Source organism: Aulonocara sp. 'chitande type north' Nkhata Bay, linkage group LG5 (genome assembly GCF_057382095.1).
Source record: "Aulonocara sp. 'chitande type north' Nkhata Bay isolate Kocher_YH1m ecotype deep benthic linkage group LG5, A_spYH_male_GT1.1, whole genome shotgun sequence".
Taxonomy (NCBI): domain Eukaryota; kingdom Metazoa; phylum Chordata; class Actinopteri; order Cichliformes; family Cichlidae; genus Aulonocara; species Aulonocara sp. 'chitande type north' Nkhata Bay.
Genome location: NC_141348.1, coordinates 45,906,295 through 45,928,620, shown reverse-complemented (window position 1 = coordinate 45,928,620; position 22,326 = coordinate 45,906,295). Strand labels below are relative to the sequence as shown.

Genomic DNA, 22,326 nt, shown 5'->3' with positions numbered 1-22,326 from the left:
ACCAGTTATCTCTTCTAGAGCCAGTGCTTCAAATTTACAGGTGGACACCGGATGAGAAACTGGACATTAAAGGGGACAATTATGCAGCTCGCACGGCAAGTGGGCTGTTTGATTTTTAGAACCGTACTCGTGGCAAAGTTTCAGACTTTACTTCTGAAGCTGATAAAATCCCAGAACAATAAATAAAGATAGGGAAAGCAACAGCAGCTTCCCCTAAAAATATTTAATTATAAATGGTCAGGAAATTGTGTAAAATACCCATCATAAGCAACCTTCCCAACCATAATGTTTAGTTTTGGGAAGCCAAAACACATTTTTAACACAGTCACACACAAAGCATGCTTAATCAGTCCCAAAACTTGTTGGTGATTAGTTTACTGTTAATTTGTTGTGTCAGCTGTCAGCTCTACTTTGGCTCAATCATTAAAGGGAGTAGGTCATTTTTATATTAACTGCTTTCAAGGACCTTTTTCCCCTATAAAGTCATCAATAATCATTAAAGTCTTATAATTGATGGCTGGTAAAGTTTTAAGAATCAGCTTTGACTGCTTTTCAATTAAAATAAATTTTAAGTGTCTTCGTGGGGCTCTTGAGACTTGATTTAGACTTTATCTCACACAATTTATAATCTTAGTGAAAAGAAATTATTTTGTACACAAACTTTGTTTTTTATGTTTTGTTTTTTTACATTTGTTTGCATTTTTCACATAACTCACAACCAGAAAGTGCTTGACTTTGAGCACTGCTTAATTGTACAACAAAGGTTATTTGCTATAAAACAGTTATAATGCATGAATCCAGGTTACGTGAGTGTGTTAGTACTTAGCGTTACTGTGCAGTCCGTTATCATGCAAATGACGCGGGGCGCGCGGCCGATGTGTCATGCCCTTTTAAGAAAAATGAGAATCAGCGGGGAGTGACGTCTGCTGCGCGCACGGGCCCGAGGCAAACTGACACTTGCGGAGCGGCGAGGAGACAGCGAGCAAGATACGGTAAGTGCAGAAAGCCAAACTTTACTACGTGCTGAATGCGGTCGAATAATAAGTCATTTGCACGGGACTACGTAGCGCCGACGCTTGCGTGGCCATTAGCGAATTCATCATCACACGCCGTGTGTGTCTGTGTGTGTATGCGTGTGTGTTTTTTCGCCGAATAAAGGAGAGGAATTGCCCGCAAGTACATACCGGAGTGTGCACTCCCATTTTAGTCAAGGCCAGACGGAAGGGCAGGTAACGTTAGCTGTGGCTTTCCCGAGAAAATACACTGCAGTGTGGCTTGATTTAGTGCTTGCCACGTCTGGTTTGGTCGGGAATAGTAAGGTAGGGTTGTTTGAGGCGGGCTTCTGACAGGGTGGTTGTGTTTTGATAGTGCGCAGAGGTCGGGAATGTGTCGGCTAGTTAGCTCGCTTGCTAACGAGCCGCGGCTAGCGGTTTGTGAAGTGTCGGCGGCCCGCAGCAGGCAGTTAAAGCTAGCTAGTTAGCGGCATTTTGCTAACAAGCTTGATAACGGGACTTAGGCTAGTTGCTGGTTTGAAACTAGACTGCTTGCGGACACATGCCGGCCTCACTCGCGTGGATTATAGATTATGCCATTTTAAGGGTTTATCTGTAAGCGGGCTTATGATTTGACCAGAATTTGATTAATGTTGCTGGAGCTCATGTTGTAATAATCACACATCGACAGTGTTGTGCTGTGTGGTTTAGTCCGAGCCACAGATTGCAGGGACTTGGCATGACCTGAAGTGATAAGCATATGCCGCTGCCTTAAGCAAATTAGGTAGATTCACAGTGAGATAACCAAAGAGCTCAAATTACTTTCTCTTGTCTGACTCCAAGCTTCGTGACAGCCTATCGCATATTATTTCTGCTTCAGGGGGAGAGATGTGAAGCAGGAAAGGTGTGTGCCCCATCCTTGAAACTGTAAACACACAGCAGGTCACTTTCCCAGTTAATCGGCCCTTTTTACAAAGAGGCTCACTGCCTCAAGGGTACTTTATTTCACTTTTTCTTTGTTGAAATTACACACTTCCCCGAACCTGACTTTAAAGATGCCATCTATGCCAATAACCCCTACCCTCCCTCTTAGTAAGCAAGCCAGCCTGCTGTCAGGATTCTTGAACAGGAACAGAGACTGGAAGAGGTTATTTTAGTAGGTAGCTACTCCTTTTCCATCCTATCAGCATGAAGCCTTTTTGCGCTTAGGAAAGAGGATGTGGTTACAGGTCAGGGCCCCAGTAACACAGATGCATTCAGCTGACAAGGCTTGTCAGTTACGGGTCTTTGTCATAATTAAGTCACAGAGTTTGTGTGCCTGGCTGCAGTTTAGCTCTGACTCATGGGGGCATTTAAGGTTGTAGGAGATAAGAAAAAAAAGAGAGTTGTATAACTTGATTATTGGATTATTGGGTTATTTTATGTTAGTTCATGTTTTTGTAAGAGAAGAGTGATCGGCGAGTGCACCTAAAAACTCTTTGACACCTGTCTTTATTTCTTGAATGAAGTTAGTTTAATTGATAACACAAAACAATTTCTTCAGAAAGTATTTTACTCTAGTTACCTGTGAAAACATGGAATTCCCCTTTATTGTAACTCTGGTGGTAAGCGTTTATTTTACAAGCTTGTAAATTCCTAATTTCCTAGCGAGGTTTGTAATTTGGTAGTAATTGCAGGAAATTACAGACAAGTTTAAGTTGATACACTTCAAATTAATTAGTTACAATTAATTGCCAAGCTACTTATACAGCAGGACTTGAAAATCTGTTACAGGTGAAATTTCATGTAAAGACAAACTTAGACCCAACTAAACTAAGATCAAAGGAATGTTTGTAGATATTTTTTGTCAGCAGCCTCTAAAGTTAGTACTTTTTTTTTTTTTTCTTCTTTTTTCTTTCTTATGTGTAGTGAACTGCGGTTTTTAGTCGAGGTAACATAGGAGCAAGCACTTTTGAACACATAAAAACACCTATTAGCAGAAACTGTTGGAGCAACTGTTATCTCACCCTAAACCACAAGTAGGTTTTTTTTTTTTTTTGACAGCGTAGCTCATCAACATGTAGTTTGTCAAGCAAGCGAAAACCCACAAGAGTTGGTATTGTGCTGCTAGCGTAACCAGCGGATGTGTGCATGTTCACCATCCGCACTGGGTGGAGGATACGGAGGGCAGCTGTCAGTCATCCCATCCTGCTGAGTCAGTTTGTGTGACAGCTTCGTTGCTGTTGGATTAATCTCAGTAGACCAGGAAATTGTGGATCCTGGGAGGTTGTACTTTAGCTGAACAGCCTCCTGTTCACTAAATTAAGTTTTGCAGTTTATCCAGACTTGCATTCGTTGCATGCTCTTGCTACCGGCGCCACCTAATCCAATTCCCAGCCTTAGATGGATACATACCTTTGGCTGTAGAGGGTGAGTGATGCAGTGATGTCACAGAGGAGCATGTTTTCTGTGGCATGTGGCCTTCTCCCGCTCCTTATTTGCTGGGGTTACTACGAAAGCAGATTAACAGCAGTGGTGTGTTTGTTTTCTTGGGAATGACAGTGTGTAGTTGAGGGCAGTGGAAAGAGACTGGTTTGGTTTTAAAAGCTGATGTCCTTAAATGGCCCTACGTGTATTTTTGCGGGTATTGTGACTGTGTTTGCAGGCTTGTGCTGTGTGTAGTTTCCCTGATATCATGCAGGCAAGGTGTCAGAACGAGAGTATTCTTTTCACTCACTTTAGTACCTTTTTGCAGAACAGGCTGCAGGTAGCTGCAAGTTCAAGGAAAACTCAAAAAGAAACAAAAATTGTGTTGCTGGCAAATTAAACATGAAGCAGAGTCTCTTTGAGCTGTAATCAATATGTTCATTTGGGGTGTGAAAGATGGCACCAAGTCCAGTGATTCTAGCATCAATTAAGACACTCTGAGCTAAGAAATTTGGTCTGTTTCTCAATACTTTATTAGTAGCAGTATTTCTTTTTTTTTTTTTTTTTTTTTTTAGTGGTTTTTTGCTCTTCATTTGTATTTGAGCTTCCGTGTTAGTTCACCAGCACTTTGACTCATTGTTTTCATACATAGACTGCCATATGAAAATTTGGGAAAGCAATCAGATTTGAGATTTAAGACCTTTTTATATTTATTTTGGCACAAGTGCAACAAAAGGACAACTACTGATGGTGCACGTGCATAAGTAGCAACACAACTGTAAAATTATTAAATAAATAAAAAATGCGGCACATACATTACTTTACACTAAGATTATTGATATGTTATTGACAGGCTGTGTTCATCAATGTCACGGGTAAAAGCTGTGTTTCAGCTTGTTTGTTTGTGCATGCATGGATGGTTGTGAAGCTCCTGCCTGAAGGTAGGAACTGAAACAAAAAAATATATCAGTGCTGCCAACAGTGCTAATTGGTGAGAAAGTGCCGGCTGGGTGACTGTCACCTATGTTTAGCAGCTGCAGTAGTTTGTCTGGTACTGTTTTCACTGTGAGAATCTCTGTGCGCGAGTCATAATGCTAAAGAAATGTGCTCCCAGTGACAGGTCATGTAGGGGGAACTACCACCAAAACGGTTTTAGGTTCTTTGCCTGGTGTTCAGGACAGGATTTGTCAGTGTGACAGTATCACAACTGTACAAGAAATAGCCACAAAACTTTACAGGTGTGTACACGGTTTTCCCCTGGCTAGAAAAATGAGGTGTCTTTTATTTGTGGCCATTATTTCAAGATAGAGTAAATTGAAATGTTGAAAAATAATTTTATCAGTATGGCATTGAATAATGGAGAAAACCTTTTGATGGGACACTGCAATATTGTATACGAGGGGGAAATCCCTGGTCTGACTAAGATCAAAATGAAGGTTAGGTTTGACGGTTATGGTTTGACCTATATAATATTTAGTAAGAGAGGCCCATGAGGTTGCATTTCATTCTCAGCATGCTTGCCTCTGTTCTGTATTATTTTTATTAATTTGAAATTATGTAAAATAATTTTTTTAGAAGTTGGGTGTGGTCTCAGTACTTATTGGCAGTTCAGTTACTTTTATTTCCAGCACATGATGGCCTGTGACTTTTTTTTTCTTTTTAAATATATATTTGTTTATATGCTGTGGTAAGCACCCATAATTGCAATAAGGGAAACCATACCCTGTCAGATTTGCTTACAGTTAGGTAGGTGATTACAAAACTCCTTTAAATGTCAGTAACTTTAAACTTAACTTCTTTCCAGTATCAGAGAGACTGTGAAAAACCCTGAAACACGGATTGTAGGGCTTAATTTCCATTTTGTTCTGAAAATAGCATCACATTTGTGTGAAAAAGGGGATATGAGATCGGAACTAATGCTAAACTAGTCCAGTAAATGAAAAGATTATTTTTAACTTGCTGAACAGCAAACTCTTAGAGGAAACAAAATTTTGGCGACATCTCCATCTCTTGTGAAATGAGGAATCTCTCTGCTAACGTCAGAAGTAATTCTTACAGTGCTGAAAACTCCAGATGTACATGACAGATTTGGATTCTTTTTTTTGTGCTTTTACTTTCTAATTTGACTTTTGTCTCAACCAGCAGTCCTTGTTCTGCTGTGCAGCCTTGGAGTTCTTGGTGTAGTGGCTCTTGGTCGTGTTGTCCCCCTTCTTGTTAGGGGTCCCTCCAGCTTACAGCACCTCTAAAGAGCAGAAAAAGGACTGCTGTCACCAGCTGCAATTCATAAAGGCAGAGTTGGAGTTTTTTGGAGTTTCTGATTGTGGAAAGAGCTTCTCTTTGGAAAGGCAGATGAATGATATTGAACATCAACCTGTTTACCGAGCCAGGGATTAGTGAGACTTGAGACAAGAAGGGCCAAGGATGGCTAGTTACTAGTAACTGATCCTTCGAAATAAGTCTGGACTGGCTCTTATTCTGGTTTATCTTTTTTTTTTTTTTGAGGGTGATCCACACAGACCTTGTTTTGTTGTCATATTCGGCTTTGCACACTTCTTTTTTTTTTTTTTTTTTTTTTTTTTTGTACAGTAGTTAATCTGCCTGGTAGTTTGTGGTGCTTTCTTTCCTATTGTCATCTTAATTTTTGTTGGCAGACAGTTTGTAGGTGCATTCCTCCTAACATTTTCGTATCCTACCCGGTGCTGATAATAACATGTTAAATATCCTTGCTAGGCAGCCTGTCCAAATAAAGAAAACTGTCTTTTTAAACCTTTCTACACCTTTTTAAAAACATGTAGTTACTTTATTTGTTGACACATGCGAGGAATGGACCCTTAGAAACAATTGCTTCATATGCACAGGCTGCAAACTGAGGTTTGAAATGGTAAAGATGGGAGCTGGAATTTGACTGCACTTTTTTTGGAGGAACACTCATCCTCCATAATGACCTTTGAAGCTGGCACATAATAATCTGACTGCCTCTGTCACAGAGCGAGCCCCTGACGTCATCCGTCTTAGCAAGGGTCAGTCCACAGCATTCACAGTGGAATTGTGATGTGCACATAGCTGACAAGTGAAGTGTAGCCTAAATCTTAGTGTGACATTGTCTGTACCACATTGTATATGTGACACACTGCATGCACTTGACTTTGTGCTTGAATGTTTACATGAGCATACAGGGGCGCACGTTTGGATAGCACTCGTGCATCCCTGTTCTTTTTCTTCACCGCCCATTGGCTCCTCTCCCTTAATCATGCAAGGAGAACTTCTCTTTGAGTGCAGAGGATTAGAGAATATGAATTATGCACACTCTGGCCTTCATGTCCCACATGGTCCCTGCTTGTGATTGAAGCTGGAGGTCCTTCGTCCTTTGACCACTCCCCCTGAGAGTTTGTTTAGCGTGTGCTATTTAAAAAAAAGCAGTGCAGAAGAGGATCATCTGCTTCCAGAGTAGCTGATGATTGGGCTTTTGATGTTTGCAAAAGAGTTGATGATTAATCGAGGCTATATAGTTGTCCTTGGGACCTAATTTCAGCATGCGCTACTATCTTATTTTTATTTATTTTTTTCGTTACAGCCTTGATGTCAACAAGCGGCACTTTTTAGCCCTTGATCCAAAAGCGCTTGGTTCATTAAAACATAAGCTGGCAGTCAGCTGCCGTGTCTTTGAAGAAAACCGATATTAAAATGTTTTAGTGTTCTCTAAATACATCCCTACCACATTTTGTGGTTGTATCAGTAATTTAGAATATTGTTTATATTTCAAGTTGAATGTCTTTTTTTGACTGCAGCTTTGACAATTACTGGAAAATCTCCTCCTATTTAAAATATTGTTTTTTCTAAACCAGCTTTGTTAATGGGGGTTTAATTTCCTCAACTATAATAGACATGTTTGTGTATAAAATGTTGAGAAGTAACAAAGATTTCAGCCAAATAAGGTACCAGACTGATTGCTTTTAAAGTACACAGAGTTTATTCTTATTGCTGTGTGTAGACACTCATCACAGGCCTGTTCTGAGCCAGGAAAAACCCTGAGACACTGCTTGATATGAAGTTAGATCAGTAGATAAGGAATCAGAAATCCCCACATTGCTTAGCTACATCTAAACCCCTTCTGAGTCTGTAGCCCAGCTTGTAGTGACCCAGTTGGCTACCCAATCTGACTTTACGCCACAGTGTGTGCCAGTGATTCGTAACCTCCTTGTTTCTTAAAGGGATATTTTTACTTCACAATTTCCTTCCATCACATTTTCCACTTCCCTCAGCTGTTTTCTGTCATAAGCGAAGGAGACCGCCACCATATTGCTGTTTTATAAAACCAAAAATTGACTCAGTGACTAACAAATCTGTAAGCAGGGTGTGTTTTGTGTGTGAAAGCCAAATGATTGTGTCATTACGAGGAATATCTGCCAGATCAATGTATCATCTCCTCTCTCCTTCAGTTCCCCCCTACACATACACATCACAGCTGGTTTTTGTTAGAGAGGGGGTCACATACTCTTCACCTCCTCCACCCTGAAGCAGCTCCACTTATGGGTGTTCCCTCCATTGTTGTCCTGCTTCTCCTCTATATCCTCCAGGAATGACTAGAATCCTTTCTTTCTGGAGTGGGAAAAACTCAAAGACCAGACAGGAAAAAAATCCCTTTGATTTGCCTGAAAAGAGATTTCTTTTTTGCTTTTTTCCCCACTGTTTTTTCACACCTTTGCTCATTTTGTTTGTCCAATTTTTATTTTTCCCTGTTTGTCCAGTGCAGACTGTTGGGCTGTCCAGTGAAGCAATCCCGCCATGCGTGAATACAAGCTAGTGGTGTTAGGCTCTGGAGGTGTGGGCAAGTCTGCTTTGGTGAGTATGGCCTTCCAATCCTCTTCCTGCATCTGCTGCCTCTATTACTCCTGCCATGTGTTCCCTAAAGACTTTGTAGATAATTGTCAATAAAACAGCAAGAGGCTTTGCTAGCTTTTGAAGGAAAGCATGCGGTGAAACATTTTTAATTATGGAGGTTTATAGAGCACAGATGAAACTGTCTTTTGACTGTTTAAATTTTTTCCTAAAGGATTTATTGAGAACATGCTTGTTTGCTGACAAGGGTTTAATCTATCTCCAAGGCCTGTGTTATCGAAACTAGCTGCCTGTATACATATAATGCATATAATGGTTTTATTGTTAGGGTTTTTGAAATGTTCAAAGAGTGCCAGTCCTAAGCTCATCTGTGTTTACATGTATAGACATCGTAATCTGTTTTTTTTACTTTTCTTAAGGTTGATAGAGAACAGAACCAGAGCAGTGATGTATTTTATTGTCAGGAGACCTCAGATGCCTGTGAAATGTGTCGTATGCTTTGCTCAGCTAATTTCAACCAGGTGTCAGATTAATCCCTCAAACAGGCAGGATTAAGATGTTATCAGGTGAACTTGGTCTACCCCACTAATGTAAATCTGCCGCTCAGCACAGCACTTTTAACACAATCCAAAATTGGACATTGCTGTTTATTTGGAGAGTGACACATTTATCATAATTTAGGCTCTATGTACCATATGAGATTTGAAATAAAGCAACTGATATGCTGATTGAAGATCAGAAACATTGGCATTATAACCATTTTTATGCACAGGCCTAACATGTACTTGGAAAAACTAATATAATTATATATAAAATGTTCATTTTTTTAATACTGCCCAAGTCTGAAAGCCATGCACATCACCACAGATGGCTTTCCTTCTTTGTGATGCTTTGCCAGGCCTTTGGTGCAAGCTGACTGTAGTTGCTTGTTTGTGGGGCTTTCTGCCTTTAGTTTTGTCTTCATGTAAATTCCTTTCTTGATTGAGATCAGCTGATTACCTTGACCATTGGAGAATATTTCTGTGTTTTTGTTTTGTTTTTTCAACCTCCAAAACTTCTGGGTTGGTTTTGCAGTGTGGTTAAGATTTCTGGCCATCTGTACTCTGAAACACTGGCCTGTCAATGATCTGAGCTGACAGTATATTCCTATATGCTTCAGAGTTAGCTGCCTCTGTCTTTTGTCATATCACTGGTAAATGGTGAGTGCTATTGGAAGCTACACATCCTAATGTAGTCCTATTGACATCAGCATGTTTTTACAGATGGAGATGTGTGCCTCATTCCAAGCCTTCTCCATATTTATTTCTTCACATTATTCTCTTACTGAGTGATTAATTTCATTGGTCTAAAAAATGCTGTTTCCACACTGAACTGGCACCTCTGCATTTCTAGGTCTAATCTGGCCTAAACTACTGGATACTATATTCAACATTTTTGAGGCTAAATTGTTTTTACCTTGTTTGCCCTCTGTTTGCTGTCTTGAAGTCTTCTCATTGTGGTAGACTTGGATAATAGACATCTAGAAGAGTTTTAGTACATCCAGCCAAGTGAAGAAAAGGATTGTTTACCATGAAAAGGATCCTGTCTTCCACTATTGTTTTATGTGAATGTGCAGGCCGTTTTTTGTTTTTTACATTCAAGTAGCAAAGTGTTGATTTGGCCACTCTATTTTATTTTTTTTGCGCCACTCAATTTTTCGTGCACTGAAAGCTCTTAACTCTCTGCATCTTCTGGGTTCACAGCAATGATTAAACAAGTACAAATCCTAAACTGGGGATCAGCCCTTGTATTTTCTACATTTTACTATTCTAACTGAATATTTTTTGATAAATAAAAAAGTTCAAACAAATGCAGATTTAGAAGTGTGCCAGTAGAATAATTATGTTGTGCTTTTGGTCACAGCTGGGCTTCATGAACATCCTCATTCCTGTCTAGTTGTGATGATCGTAGGTGGACAAAGTGTTAGATGATATGGCACTTTGGCTGCATGCGCTACTCCAGCAGTTTGATGTTGGCTTTCTGTGTGTCTCCCCTTACAGACAGTTCAGTTTGTACAAGGAATCTTTGTGGAAAAATATGACCCTACAATAGAAGACTCATACAGAAAGGTGAGTGTCCCGTGAGAGGCAGAGTGCTGGCTTGAAATGAGCTGATTGTTACCAGCTGCTCCTCAGGTTCACATATTATTGTGCTCGGAAATTTTCTCATTCAACTGCTTCTACTCTGTTACCCTCTCATTCCTAGTTTTCATTCTTTATATTTTCCTGTGACTTCATACTACTGGTGTGGTTGCTTTCATGTTTCCCCTCAGTGTTAGCTGTCTCTTTCAGTCTTCAGTGTATGACCTATGAATATAACCTATGAATTTTGTTTGCTCAGTGACCTGAAATTAAAGATGCTCTTACATGTTTTCTTACAGCAAGTGGAGGTAGATGGACAGCAATGTATGCTTGAAATTCTTGACACAGCCGGCACAGTAAGTAAACTCACTGCCACTGAAATCTTCAAATGCTCAGCTTTGCTGGGCATATGCACTCCTGAATATATATTTTAGTAAATCTAGAGGCGTTTCAGATCGGACAATGCGTTAGGTAGTGTTTGGTAATTTGGCCTCTAGGGAAAACAGCCTTATTTATTTAAAGCTAAATTGTAGTCAGAAAGCAGTCGATTCTCTCTGCACACACTGTTTACCTGCATTCGACCGTGACCTGCTCAGATGCTATTAGTCAACGCTACTCGGGCTCAATCTGGGAGAAAAGAAACAGACTCCTGGCACCAGAAATCTTTTTCCTCGCCTGCAGTTTTTACATATTCATAAATAATATTTGATACAAGGTGTGACGGTCTCCCACACTGTGAAACATTAAAACAAGTTGTATTTCACAGATACATTGGGCAATGAGATCTTTAGTAGCTGAAATGACATCCAGTTATGAGCTGACACTGTGATGCCTTTTTATGGTGTATCTATGATTGGTGTACAAAATATTCTAAAACAATCTAACATTAGTCTTATTCTGCCCCCCCACTGGTGTCCTCGTGCAAGAACATTTCTGAAACATTTGTCTGTGTGGGAACTGGCGACTGAGAAACACATCATCTCTTATCCTAGAGATGTGCAGAAACTGTTTTAAGTGTGCGTTTGTCGGTAACAGACCACGTTGCATTGCACTGTGTGTGTGTCTTTGCTGAAAAACCTGACAGACATCCAAGAATTGTAATCCTGCACAATACTGTTTCTTTATCCACTGGGATTTCAACCAATCCACTGTGATTATTCAGTTGATAATAAAATGGTGTTCAGTTTCATCGACGTACACTGGCCTGAAATTGCTTATTTTCTTTTTTTTTTTTCTGTTTCAATTCTGACAAATGGACCAGTCAAAACAAAAGGGACAATCTAGAGCCAACACATCTATGCTTGACAAATGATTTAATGATTATTTAGACTTAACCATCCAGCAAAGTTTGTAATCTTGTCACAGATATGCAATGTAATCGTCAAACTGGTGCAGCGAATAAAAGAGTAAAAAAAGAAAAAACAATAAGTAAAAGTTGGAAGCTGTAGGACAGCGCTCATAGTCTCTCCATCTTTTTTTTTCCCCCCTTGTGTAGGAACAGTTCACAGCTATGAGGGACTTGTACATGAAGAATGGCCAAGGCTTTGCCCTGGTATACTCCATCACAGCACAGTCCACCTTCAACGACCTCCAAGACCTGAGAGAACAGATTCTACGAGTAAAGGACACAGAGGATGTAAGTATACTGGCATAAGCGTACAAGCGTTTTATAATTTTATCAGTTTGTGGCTAAAATTTTCTTTAATCACGTAGGCTGTGGAAAGCAGAGTAGTGGCAACGAGTACAGTTAGACCTAAACGCCCTGTGTCCGTGGGCTCAGCCGCCTACATTTTTCAGGGGCCTGATCAGACTGTTGCTATAGATACCATTCAACACTATAATCACTCTGTGTTATGCAATTAATTGCAGATTTGTATTATCTGAACATAACACAATCAGTGTCACGGTGTTATGTTTATAGAGTATAAACAGTGGCAAACTTGTGTACTCTGCATAACTGAGCACTGATTAATATTAACGTTGTGTGGGTATGTCCCTGCGGTTTCATCAGTGTTTGTTGTAGACACCGAGCACTCGTGCTCACGGGGATTTTTCTGTATACTGTGTGGTTTTCTCCATCAGGCCTGCCTCACATCGACGCTGCAAATAAGAGCATGTGTCATCTCCTTATTTTCCAAGCTTGTTGTTTGTCACCAGCACATTTCCAGTTTTCTATATATCTGCTAAATTGTGGGACTGCTGGAGCGAGTAAGCCCTCTATCCCCTCTCTGGTCGAGTCGATAGTGCGTCAGCAGGATCTAAGATGCCCTTTTTTGGTGATCTCTTGAGGGAATGAATGTTACCATAACCCACCCTCTTGGTTTTGCTTCCTTACGTCTCTCTGTTCCCCGTCAGCCATCTGCAAAGCCTCTCTCTAGCCTGGAGCAGAATACCTCTCTTTTCTCTGGCACTCTATGTGGGTGATTGGACTGTCAGGCATGAAGTGCAAGGAGAGCCTCAGCTCATCAAAAACTGGGTTGTGAGACTGTGGTTCTTCATTAGGCTCTCCATGGTTTGGGAGCTGAGGTTAGCCTCAGGCTAACAGATGGATTGCAGGACCAGTGGCTTCTCGACACGCAAGGAAAGAGTTGATGTTTCTTTTCTTCTGGAAATCTGTTCCCTTTGAAAACATCTTTTAGTTTAAACAGTTCAGCTTATCTGGCTATTATGGCCACTCTGCCAGCTATCAGTCCACTGGTCATTTGTGCCCTTACCTTTGATAGCCATGATATCTGTTTATCCTTTTTTGCCCCTTGCAAGAATGCATGACCAAAGGAAATGCTGGGCATGTTTTCCCTTTTTCTTCCAAGAAGGCAGATTTCTTAGTTTGAGAAATCTTTCAAGTGACTGCAGAGCTAAAGCAGAAACCGTTGATGCTGCTACAGCTGTTCTTATTCTCAGCTCTGACATGCACCATTTACTGCAAAGCGGGTATAATGTACAGATGCACCTAATATCACCAGGCTCAATTAAAAGGGCTTTTAATGGTTGTACATTCATTGAACACAGTAGGGTCAAATTCCATCTCTTTAGAAGAGCCATTAGTGGCAAAAATAAAGTAAGTGAGCAGACACTAGTGAATTAAAAGCTCACTTCCTTCATTTCCTTTCACACTTCTTATGTAAGAGAGGTCTTATGACTTTTCCGGGCCACCTCAGTCTCTGCCCGTGTGACTAGGATGGTAGTAATGCCTGACTCCAATGCTTGTGACTCACTGCTCCATTTTAAAGAACTAACTCCATTCATTTTTGTCGTTCTGTACCCGCCTGTTCACTGTTACCCACAATCCAATCTTCGGCGTGCCATTGTGGGCGGGATACGACCTGTCTGTAGCATGTTAATAAAGTCTGAACAGATTCTGTGGGTTGTGTGGATTCTTCAAGTAGGCTAATGCTGCCTTGTGTTCTGCTGACGCTGAACATTTTTTTTTCCTTTTTCCCTGCATACCTCCATCCTTTCAGCCATCTCACCATTCTTTTTATCCCAGCTTGACTCAAGAGTTTATGTTAGGAGGGCATACCACTGGTTCTCCCGGGACCCGTGGGAGAAGTGTCATTCAGCAGTTCAGCTTGAGGATTTGTTTAGATATCAAACATCAACCACCAACTTCTGTGGGGTTAATCTAAACATCTCAGTTTCCTGTCGTCTGCCCCATAGAAAGGGCACAAAATACTCACCCTATATCTTACTTTGTCTCAAGAAGCCTGACGGTAGTGCTCCAACAGCAACCTCTGAAAAGAAGACTTACTGGGGGGGAAAGAGTATGGACAAGTGAGCACATGTCAGGATACTGGTATTTTTCTTAAAAATATGTAGCTTTTCCACATCCACAAGACATGTCTGGGGGGCATTTGTAGGTCCTCAGAAGAGAGTGAAGGCAGGATTTCCCATGCATAAATTTATTTGGCGCCACAAATACTTTCCTGGCTGATATATTATTGGTGCCTCTTTTGTTGCATGCAGAATTTTTCCATCAGTTGATTCCTAAGCTGTATCACAAACGCAGATATCCCGTGAACGAACCCTGTGACAACATCTTAAAGTCTTCCTCACATCTGAGACGTTTTCTAACATCATACAGTTTTACAGTGATTAGTTTATTAAGCCAAGTTTCAATGTGGAAATGCAGCCCAGGCTGAATGAACACATCCACACACAGACCTCTCTGTGTCATATAATTCCAGAGAGCAGCTGGAGCATGGAATCCAGCTGAAACATTTGAAAATATTCAGGAAGGAAAGCGATGTTATCCCGGTTGGGCGGGGCTGTCATAACTTCCTCCGGGCCAGCATTCTCCCTAGATAGCCGGGCAGGAAACAGCAGGCAGGATGAGACTCATCCCGACACCCTGACTGCCCAGCTCTGCCTACTTTGACAGTTGAGGCTGAAGTTTTGCCCAGAATACTGTCCTCCTCAGGCTTTCTTTTTTTTTTCTGTTTTCTTTTCTTTTTGAGGGGACCTTTGGTTATTAAAACATTTGAGAGAACAAAAGAAGCAGCATTGCTGGTTTTAGGAGGTTCCAAAACTGGCTGCACTTAATCTCAGTGACTGTCCCCTCAGCTTTGCTTTTAATTTATTTCCCTTTTAAAGAAACAAAAGTTAAAAATAAACCACCTTCCTCGTCAGTTCCTATTGATTCTTTAATCTCTCTGGACACAGTTGTGTAACCTAAATGATTTTCTTTACTTTCCCACCGGGAAGGAGATCGTTTTTTTTTATTGATCATCTTTGTGACCCTCCAATTCAGGCCTCAGAGAAAAGCACACTCATTGACTGTTAATACTCATCTCTTCAGTCTTTTACTTGGGTTGTACATTTGTTTGCAGATATTGCTTTTTCACTACCTTTCACTCCAAGAGATTTAACCCCTTTGTTTATATGTGTGTGTGTGGCTGGTGTGTTCAATAAAAAAGCCTGGGCCTTTATACTGTTAACCGTTCCCTGAGGTAGAGTTAAAGGGTGACAAATGGATTAAAACAATCTTGATAATGTTTGTTTTCTAACATTCCCAGCTGCACCTCCCAAAGAAGGGTCCTTTTCTCCCTGCAAGATGGCATTTAAAGGTTTATGGTTAAGTTTACAAAAAGTAAAGTTTTTGTATTAAAATTTTGTATTTAAAGTCTAAAAGAAAAGTTACTGAAGCCTTTTAATGCAAACGTGTTTATAGGAAACACGTTTGCTTTTCTCCTATATCTAATTTCCTCTCTGTAGGGGAAAAATGGCAAAAAGGTATGAACGAAGAAGTTATACAAAGTCAAAAGTAAAAGGAAGGTTCTTCTCCTTCATGAGGAGACTTTGATTCATGGCTCATTATGTACGGTCTTGTGATTCAAGCTGTATACGTGTATCCTGTATACTTCTAATTTATCTGTGTTGGATGTGAACCTGGACTACAGCCTCAGCTGTGAATAATACAAATTGTAGGATTTATATTAAATCCTAAAACAGCCTGCTGACATACAGAGTGGAGTCTAGGTTGTAAGGACAAATGGATTTAGAGGAATCTGAACAGTTTTTCTGAATAAAATGTTAAGTTTTACATTAAAATAAATTTTAAAAATGCATGAACAAGGAATATGTGACCAGACAATGGGGGATAAATCATGTGGGCACAAACAGAACCTGCTTGCTCTTACCTGTCCTCAGGTGCCGATGATCCTTGTAGGGAACAAGTGCGACCTGGAGGATGAGCGTGTGGTGGGGAAGGAGCAGGGCCAGAACCTGGCCAGACAGTGGAACCACTGTGCCTTTTTAGAGTCCTCTGCTAAGTCAAAGATCAACGTCCTTGATGTGAGTACAAACGTCCCCTCCAAAAATGCAACTCTATATATTTTCAGTTTGTTTTCCATCTCAGTCACAGATGGATGTGTGTACTGCAATCATCAGTAGAATTGTATTTATTTAAGACACATAATTAAGGTTTCTCTGACATGTAGGTAATAATGAGTTTAGATGGATTATACTTCATTCTCTGGGCTACATCCTGTTAAACCTTCTGTCTGCAAACTGTCACACAAATCCATTTAGTGACGAGGCTATGTGTGGGTACTTAAAGGTATAAGGTTTAGAGCTTTATTAACATTTTATCTGTGTTGTCTCTCTCTCTCTCTTAGATCTTCTATGACTTGGTCAGACAGATAAATAGGAAAACGCCAGTGGAAAAGAAGAAGGCAAAAAAGAAATCCAACTGCGTTCTGCTTTAAAGACCTTTCTCCCTTCAGCCCCTGCAGCAGCTCTGAGCCAGGTGTGTGTGTGTGTGTGTGTGTGTGTGTGTTTGTGTCTACAGTTTCAAAACACATTAGTCTTAAATACCCATGCAGCCGGCATCTTCACAACTTCATGATTCATAGACAAGCTGTCAGATTAATTGTTATGTAATGGCTTTGATCTTCCTGCTGTCTCCGATGGTACTGCATACATCAGTTGTCGTTTTAGTCATGTGGGTTTGTTTGCGTGCGGTTAAGTCGAAACAACTTTAACTTTATAGTCTAAATAAACTGTTCACAGTGGTTATTGTACCTGTATAAACTCAAAACATGCAGTTTAGAGATGGAGCCCCCCCTCCAAGTAGCTGGAGGTATAACTGAGGGTTTAAGTAGAGACAATAGATTACACAATTATAGTGTGTGTATTAGCAAGCAACATGAGGTAATGCCTGACCTGGCTCCCTGTGATTCATTTAACTGGTTACAAGAGAGGTTCTTGGTTTAAAACGGTCTGAAGAGGAACTTTTCAACCTAACAGCAGATACACAACACTGATCTGTCGTTAGCTCTCTTACAGTCTACAAACAACTTCACTCGTCATTCAGTGAATATTATTTCATTGATACTGATGACGCATAGGCCCCGTGAATGTCTAGAAATGAAAGCATCCGTGAATTACCCTTCAGACCTGTGAAATGCTTTTTAAATCTTCATTCCTGTAATATGAATGAGTCAGTCTGCGATAACTGGAGATAAATTTCAGACCTCAGCAAGCTGCAGCAGCTCGTTACGTCTGGGAAATCCTGATCTGTCAGCATGTTGTTTCCCAGACGAAGAGCTGCTTCTTTTGAAATCTTTTTCACAGGATTTAAAAAAAACAAAACAACCCATGTTGAGTGGTGTTACGACCCGTCTAGCGCCAGGCAATAACATGAGTGAGGCACCTGCCCCCCAATGACCCAAGCAGCCACAGGAAACAAATCCGTTCTTTATAATGTGATTTATTTATAAAGTGGTAAAGACGGACAACAAAACGGGAGTGTCAACACTTCAGGGTGAGCCGAGGCCAAAATAATAAACAAAAACAAATCAACACAAATCCTGCACCCCTGACCTTACCAAAACAAAGTCAAAAATAAAGACTGAGTCTGACCTCCTTAACTGGAGAAAACTGGTGATCAAAAGAAACGGCAGCTCAACCCTACCCACTCCACTTCCACAACTTTCAAAACAGCACTGCAGCCAGCGGCTGCCACAGGTATACTGCTGGGTCATGAGGAGAAACGCGAGGACCTCTCCCGCCGCGGCACTCCAGCCTCCTTTTAACAGTGGTAATGAGGAAGTCTGAAAACTGTCACGCTAAGTGCTTATTTCTGTGAATCCTTCCAAACAGACAATCTTGTCTGTTAATTTTAGAACGACCGCAGGCAATAATTAAAGTCAATTCGTCAAAGTCTGGACTGCAACATGAGAGCAGATTGGAGCTGCAAAGCATTTTCTGTAAACACTAATGACATGTTTCCTTGTTTCTTCTACAGTTGTATAAATCTTATATGAGATTTTAATAGATGGCCAGCACATTGAGTAAGCTGTTAGCTACTTGCTTTTGCTTCATTGTTAATCAGAATCTGCAAAAACTACTAATTAAGTAAAACTGCGGTCAGAGAGCAGCCATCCTTTTTGTCATATTGCAGGCATACATCTTCAGTAACCTAAAATAAGTCAAAATTTTCATTATGTCCCGATGGAACTGTGCCCATTTAACCCACCTCTCACCAGTTTCAAAAGTTTCCACTACATATGTAGAACGTTTCCTTCAGGTGAAACTCAATCTATTCAGTTGAGGAAATCTTGTAAGAACTTAGGATGTGCAGCCACCCTCACATGGAGATTACTGAATTGGGCCTCATTGTTTCCAAACTTTGAAGGTAGTGAAGCGTAAACTGTTCAGAATGCTTCAAACAAACTAGTTTGCATGATGTGTCATTTGACCTTCTGTCAAAGGCTAAACCTGTTTGCTGAAGTAGCTGTGTGAAAGGTTGAATCTGGATCAGACGCTGTACAAAGGAGATGTAACTGTTAGCTTTTGTGAATTTGCAAATGATGTAACACTCTGCATGAGCTGTTTGGTCTGTGTTTGCCGACAGCACAGGAGCCTATTTTTGAAGCAGTAAATGCCCAAATATTTGCCAGCGTTTGGTTTGGGCTCGGGGACTAAATCTGCTGGTGATCGAAGGGCTGCAGGATGGAACATGAGTGGGTTTTAGGACTAAAGCCTGGGTGTCAGTGAAGCTGATGTGTCCTTGAGCAGGACTCTGACCCTTAACATTTTTTTTAGGGATCTGTGCTTTTTTTTTTCTAAGTAGACAAATAAGTTCTTCACAGTCGGTCAATACATTTCCCTGTCAGTAATAAAGTGGCATTGCATTTCCGCAATAATAAACAGCTGACTTTAATATAATCTCCAAACATGAACTACTTCTCCCGAGTCTGCTTTAATGTTTCCAGATCAGTAGTTGGCTATGTTTTCTTTTTTTTTTTTTTTTTTTTAAGTATACTGAACCCACAAATAAGGAGTACACATCCATAAAGCCTACAGATAAATAATAAAGGACTGACAAGCCTATGGGATATTTTGCCATAAGGATTGGAGCAAAAAACGAATCTAATTGTGAGCAAGAATAAAAAGCTTAAACAGTTTATTCGCTGTTAATTGGTGAATGATATTGTGAAAACAATCAAATGTCATTAAAAGAGCAAAATGGAGCTCATATGGCCTCTTTGTTGTTTGAAATTAAAAAGGGTGTAGCTGAACAAGCGACAGTTTGCACAACTTTTTTTTTTCTTCCTCCCTCCAGTATTTTGGTTAGAGTGCAGTCGCTTTTAGAAGCTCTTACAATCTGTTAGCTGGTATTTTGAGCTCTGTTGTCAGAACAAAACCCCAGTGTTGCCAGACCTGACAGGTTCACACAGCCAACAGAGAGATCTTACGTCTTCAGTTACTTTTAACTTCCAGGGTGGAGGAATAAAACTTTGATTTTGCAGATAAAACTGGATTAGTGAAACAGACAGTGCCATTGTAGCCAGCCCAGACAGCAGGGTCGCTGAACCACCCACTGCGTTCCTCCTCTGAACCCATCTGTGTTGGTCAGTTAGAGCTCCAGTGTGTGAGAGCGGGGGCCTCTGTTAGCATGCCCCAGGGTGGCGTCAGCACTCCCAGCACCCCCCACCTCCACCCTACCCGACTCTCACGCCGGCCAGCCCAATGAACCAGCACTAACGGGATTTCAACCTCGCTGTTCCACTGCTCACAGCCCACCAGCTCATACGCTGCGAGAGGGAGAGAGGGGATACAGTGCCAGGCACAGACGGGACGCAGAGAGTTAATGGGACATGTCAGTTTGTGGCTTCCAGCATGTTGACCTGATGAGCTCATGAACTTTGAGTCTCTGGTTTTATCTGTCACTGTATTCACTGGGAGAGGGATATATTTAGGGAGCTGTTAGCTTGCATGGCCCTAGATTCCAAACACCTTAATGAAATAAAGCTATCATTAATATTCTTGAAGGAGCTCTACTATGTGTCTGAAGAGGTCTGTTAATGAATACTTCATCAGAAACCGAGCAACAACATATGGAAGTTATGAAAGCTAACTGTAAGACTAATAAGAAAAACAAGATTTGCTGTAGCCAAAATGTGATTATAGCAACATGAGAGTAGACCGCATGAACACTTGAAATAAGAATGGTTACTGCAGGGCATCTGTTATTGCGCTCATTACCAACTTATTGTCACTGCCTCTCTGAAAGGTAGCTTGGCCTGCAAATGAATCACGAGCCTGCTAGTTGCACTTGTAGCATCATGCATATACTCCTATTATGTTATTTGTGTTCTGTTCTCATTTTGGTGTTTGTGAGTTGAACACCAGCGGCTCTCGGTGTTCGCCCAGACAGACGTTCATTTAATTGCAGCAGCTACACTTAAGCACAGGGCGAGCATGAGCTAAGAGCTCAGACTGTTAATGGAAAGATGGCACCTGAGCAGTGTTTAAACATCCCAAGCAGAAACTCGGCAGACCTCATCACATGACTTTTGGCACACGGACTGATTGAAGTTTTGCTCAGCTGAGAGAAGCCACAAAATGCTGATCACTCGGCTTCCTAAAGCCTTTGGCACTGAAAGTGCCTCTGAGGAACATAGTGCAGGAGTACTTCTCTGTGCTCCCTGTTGGACTGCTGGCTTCACTTTCTGCTCTGAGGTGTGATTTTCCCCTGAGGCTTTGTGTTAGACATTTGATCTCTTTTCCAAGGTCTGGTTAAGATGTAAGAAAAGCGCTAAGAAGTTTAAGAATGGAAAAACTTTGTATTAAGGGTCCAAAAAGCAGGTTATAAGTTTTTAATTTTATTTTTAAGCCTTAAAATCCCAGGTTTATACACATCATTCTTGTAATCATTAATGCTTTTACTTTAAAGTGGTATAATATATGCTATATGCCCGTGTATTTTTTTTTCTAATGAAATTGCAACACTTGCAATGCTGCTCAGCAGCCAGTAGAGGGCACTGCCGCCTTAATTTTCTTTCAGAGGGTGATTTGAGTTGGCTATGGAAGGACTGACAGTGTGCTGTCTTGCAGAAATGCTGTAATGAAGAACTGTTGCCCTGATTGGAACGTGCCAGCATTCCAACAGCCCTGACCCTACCCTTCCTCCATCAGCCATAAACGGTGAATCAGCTGACTGAACTGCTCCTATCAAAGATGAGGATGATCTACACCAGAGAGAATGAAAAGAGAAAGACAGTAAGAGAGAGTAGACTCTGGTCTCTCGCCTCCGAGGACCTTCCTCTGTCTCAGTTTGAGTGTGAACGCTGAACGGGAAGCGTCCACCTCTGCACCAACAACAGCACCACAAACTGACGATGTTCTGATTAAAATGCAGCAAAGCCTCTGAAAGTTAAAAAAAACAACAAAAAAAAGTCCACGAGCTGCCTACATGGCCAGCCCCTTATTTTTATTTTTTGACAGCTTAACATAAAGAAATAACAGCATTTAAGAAGGAAAACAAAGTTAGAACTTGGATTCAGTATTTTTCATCTTTTTCAATATTGTATTTGAAAGACATGGAAGTTGACCTCTTTAGTTGTATGATTATAAATATTCTTCAAAAACGAGCATGAATAAAGCATCAGTTATTACGTGTAGATGTTTTCAAGTGAAATCAAAGTGGAAAAGTGAGAATTTTTTTTTTTTTTTTATAGCCATACACCTATTCTCCATGCCTGTCATGTCAGTGATGGTAGATCGAGGTCTATGATATGTATTATTATTTTTTTTATTACATTTTTTTTCTTTGTTTGCCCTCTTGTTCATGGACTTCTCTTCTGCAGATATCTCTCTCTGATGTGACTTAATTTTATACTCAGTCACCGGGATTTCATAGCTCCCATAATATATTCTAATGCCATTTTTCTTTTTGCATAACAATGCTTCAGAAAAAATGGGTCTTTTATAGAAGAAATATGGGGAAAAATAAGGATTGATTTCTATGTCTCTCGAAGCTGAAATATATTATACTAAACCAACTCTAATAATGCTTCTTGTGTTTTTCTGTCAATAATGTTCCAGCTTTTATGGATTATTAAAGTACATTTTAGTACATTTTCATTATACTGGTCAATGTATTTTTGTGAATTAAACTTTTATTCAAAGTGGATTTGACTTATTTGGGATGAAATATGAGATCACAAGATTTTCTTGTTTTCTGG

The 22,326-nt window shown here is 40.5% G+C and overlaps 1 protein-coding gene across 5 annotated transcripts; it reads left to right on the top strand.

Annotated features, from left to right (window-relative positions):
- Window positions 1-857: 857 nt before the first annotated feature.
- On the top strand, window positions 858-22,274 carry LOC147331488 (ras-related protein Rap-1A-like). 5 transcript variants are annotated; one of them, XM_086293841.1, is made up of 8 exons: window positions 858-992; window positions 8,152-8,240; window positions 10,277-10,345; window positions 10,657-10,713; window positions 11,853-11,993; window positions 16,004-16,147; window positions 16,471-16,601; window positions 21,197-22,274. In XM_086293841.1, exons 2-7 carry the CDS (start codon window positions 8,184-8,186, stop codon window positions 16,558-16,560), a joined length of 558 nt encoding a protein of 185 aa, XP_086149967.1. In that variant the 5' UTR covers window positions 858-992; window positions 8,152-8,183; the 3' UTR covers window positions 16,561-16,601; window positions 21,197-22,274. The 5 variants fall into 5 exon arrangements, with proteins under 5 accessions (XP_086149967.1, XP_086149968.1, XP_086149972.1 ...); XM_086293842.1 differs by having other exon boundaries at window positions 907-992; window positions 8,147-8,240; XM_086293846.1 differs by lacking the exon at window positions 858-992 and adding an exon at window positions 1,042-1,229.
- The last annotated feature ends 52 nt before the right edge of the window (window positions 22,275-22,326 follow it).